A 3,491-nucleotide genomic window follows, 5' to 3' on the forward strand; every position below is an offset into this window, starting at 1 on the left:
TTTTATTGTTATTAATGACCCGATGTTATCTTGAGCTCATTACTAACTTGTAGAATTTTGACAAAATATATTTTTATGGAGAGTAAAATATTGAAAGTTATTTAAGGTTTAAATTGATTTATTCTGGAATAATATTCATGGATTTAGAATTTTTATTAATTATGTTAAAACGTTATGATTTTAAAGTTTAAAAAAATTGACATTCTAGCTTTTTGGACTATTTTTGCATTTACTAAGATTGCTTAGGCTATTTTGGAGTTTAGCTAGTATTTCTGCTAAATGCTAGCTGCTCTGGCTAACTTAGGCTTTTTTAAAATTATTTTTTCGGCTGTTTTGGACTTTAGCTAACATTTCAGCTACATGCTAGCTATTTTGAATAGCAAGTTTCTTTTAAATTATTTTTTCAGGCTGTTTTGGAGCTAATGTTTCAGCTACATACTAGCTATTTTGGCTAATTTAGGATTTTTTCATTTTTTAGGCTATTTTGAAGTTTAGCTATCTTTTTCAGCTCAATGCTAGCTGCTTTGGCTAACTTAGGCTTTTTTAAAATTAGTTTTTCGGCTGTTTTGGACTTTAGCTAATATTTCCGCTACATGCTAGCGATTTTAGCTAACTTCAGCTTTTTACATTTTTTTTAGACTATTTTGAAGTTTAGCTATCTTCTTCAGCTACCTGCTACCTGTTTTGGCTAACCTGCGTTATTTTTAATGTTTTTGTTTGTTTTTTTAGGCTAATTTGGCATATAGATAATATTTTAAAAATGTAGTTTTAAAGAGTTTAATAAATGTTTATCCTGTTCGGCCCGCGACTAAGGGGGCGTTTTGGATTTTGGCCCCTGGTGCGATTAAGTTTGACACTCCTGCATTAGAGAGTTCATATCTTAAAAAAAAAATAGTTTAAAGTCGATGGACTCAGATCTCCATTAACTTAAAATGAATAATAAAAAAAATATTTTCTGCATTTTATTTTGAAGGACACGCTGAAAACAATTTTTTTTATTTGTGCAAAGGGACTCTGCTGGGACAAGCTGATGTCTCCACATAGAGAACAAGGTGACAGGAAATAGAATTAATCCTGTAGGGTTACCTTCCATCAAACTGAGATACAATCATAGTATTTAGAATCCCATTTAACATGAACGTTAACATGAACTTTTAATTTTATTGCATCTTTAGTTTGTAGCATTTAAATGATTGTGGTTGTGCAACACCACTTGCAAAAAAAAACCACCCATAATTCATCAAACCTGGACTTCCTCTTGCAGACGCATCAGTAAAAGTGAACTTTTCCTGGTGGATGTTCTTTACAGAAAAACTGCTTTAATGATGATTAAAGAGGGTTTGGCAGAAGAGTGGAAAAACAAACAAAACAACAAGCTCTGTAAGTCTTGTTCTGAATAAATAAAGGTATAGACTGCTGTGTTATAAATCAGGAAGCATTAAGCAGAGACGGCTTTATTTGTTTCTTATTTATGACTTTCTCTGTCCATAACTTTCACATCATAAACCAAGTATTGACATCTGCGCATTGCTTCCGGCTCTGTGTGTTTGTCGTCTTTGGGGATTTATGGCCCTGGTTTTTGGAACTCGGCTTGAACAGATGCAATAATGTGAAAATAGAGGTGGCGTCCCCCCGAGGCCCGGGAAGGGGGCGCGGCGTGCCCCGTCCTGAACCAACAGGCGCCCACAGTACACACGCAAAACAGTTCTGGAGTGTATTGGAGCTAAACTTTACTGTTTCAAACAAACACATCTTACAGTCACAGACGAACCAAATAAAAAAAGAGACCAAAATAAAAAGCTTTGGGCTCCAGACGCAACAGTATTGCACGTGATAAAATGGTCTGTTGCACCGTTTGGCAAACCGGACGTTTACAGTGATGAAAAACAGGCAAAAAATGTAAAAAAAAAAAACCCAAAACATGCATCATAAGGCTGAAAACTTTAAATAATTATCCTGAAAGATTTAGGCTATAAAAGACTAAACAAAGACTGTTAAACAGTTAAGTTACACGACCTTCTACCTCACAGAACTCCAACATAATTCCATGGTTAAAGGCAATGTTTTTAGTGTTAAAAAACGTTTTGGACGAACGCCACGTCTGCTGAGCTGGGATGGAAAATGTTGACCGGGTGACGATAATAAACAGGAAATATTCGCTGTAAAAACTTTTTTTTTTGTTCACATCAACGGTGATCTGAGCTTTTCTTCATCGTCAAAAGGCTGTAATTATTCCTGCTGATGACACCTAACATTTAGAGAATCCACTTTTCAGAAAAGAGGACAATTTTCCATCCAGGCAACAAAACTCAGCAGAAGCTAAAATTAACTTTCAGCAGCTTCAAGCACTTAGCAAGTAGGGCGCCTGCAGATGTTTTTACAGCTTCAGACCGGCACCTGGAAGGCCCCCACTGTGCTGCTGTGATTCGGATATTTTCTTTGTAGCTTCTTGCAGCAGCAGGTCAGACCTGTTGCATTGGACTGTAGGCACAAAAAGCTTCTGAACAACGTGAACGTGTCCCAGTAACGCTGGACCGGAGCTGCCCTGGACGGCGATCGAATGCTGGTCGTGTGTAAACTAAAGACGACTCTCCTCCTAGAGAAGTGCTGAGCAGTTAATAAAATAAATCATCTACATAATATATTGGCAACTTGCCCTCTACAGGTTTCAGAGGAAACGGGGAGTCCTCCCGTCAGTAACAGTAGTAGAGCTGAGAGCGCAGACTCCTGAAGGTGTCCTCCACGCTCCCGCCGGCCTGCTCGCCTTCATACAGCACGGAGTCTGGAAGCATGGCGCCCTCTAGTGGGTGGGGCTGGCAGAACTCCACTATGAACTCCTCCTCGCAGTCCAGCAGCAGTCTGGACCACGCGCCCATGTCCAGCCGGCCGGCGGTGCCGCCGTATTCCTCTGGCAGGACTGACGCCGGGAGGTTACGGTGCAGGGAGCGCAGGTCTGAGCCGTGGAGGACATACTGTCAGAGGAGACATCGGAGACGCATCAGAGATGGTTCTGCAGCTTCTTTCATTAACCCAGCAGCTTCATTATTCCCAGATGTTGCTTCAGTCTTTCTATCAACCCAACCTGGAGTTTTCCTCATTTTTGTAGTTTTAAGTTGAGCAAATTTACAATAGTGATACATATTTAAAGTAAACACGGTCTAAAAATAAAAGAATTATAGGTTTGCAGTATTTTTAGTGGGGCTGGGTAATGATAATAATTTCAGAATCGATTTGATTCTGATTTTTTTCCTCTCAATTCCATTTGATTCAATTCAATTTTGAGTTTACAAATTTGGACACATTTGTTTAAAAACTATATTTTTTATTTATATTAGTGAAATATGGATTCTCTAAAGGAGAAACTAACAAAAATGTTCAGATCATTAACATTGGAAACGTTGTTCTGTTTCCCCTGGAGGGCGTTTCAGTTTGGCCACTAGGTGGAGCTCATGTTATAGCAGTACACTGTTTTCATTTGGTTATGTTTAGAA

The 3,491-nt window shown here is 38.5% G+C and overlaps 1 protein-coding gene across 1 annotated transcript in view; it reads right to left on the minus strand.

Annotated features, from left to right (window-relative positions):
• Nucleotides 1-1,438: 1,438 nt before the first annotated feature.
• The window catches only part of ttpal (tocopherol (alpha) transfer protein-like), a 7,614-nt gene continuing 5,561 nt past the window's right edge, over nt 1,439-3,491 (minus strand). The window contains exon 6 of the mRNA XM_024292251.2: nt 1,439-2,972. Within this exon, the coding sequence (XP_024148019.1) occupies nt 2,694-2,972 (279 nt within the window). The 3' untranslated portion in view covers nt 1,439-2,693. The remainder of the gene's footprint in view (nt 2,973-3,491) is intronic.

Source organism: Oryzias melastigma, linkage group LG7, assembly GCF_002922805.2.
Source record: "Oryzias melastigma strain HK-1 linkage group LG7, ASM292280v2, whole genome shotgun sequence".
In the NCBI taxonomy this organism is placed as follows: Eukaryota; Metazoa; Chordata; class Actinopteri; order Beloniformes; family Adrianichthyidae; genus Oryzias; species Oryzias melastigma.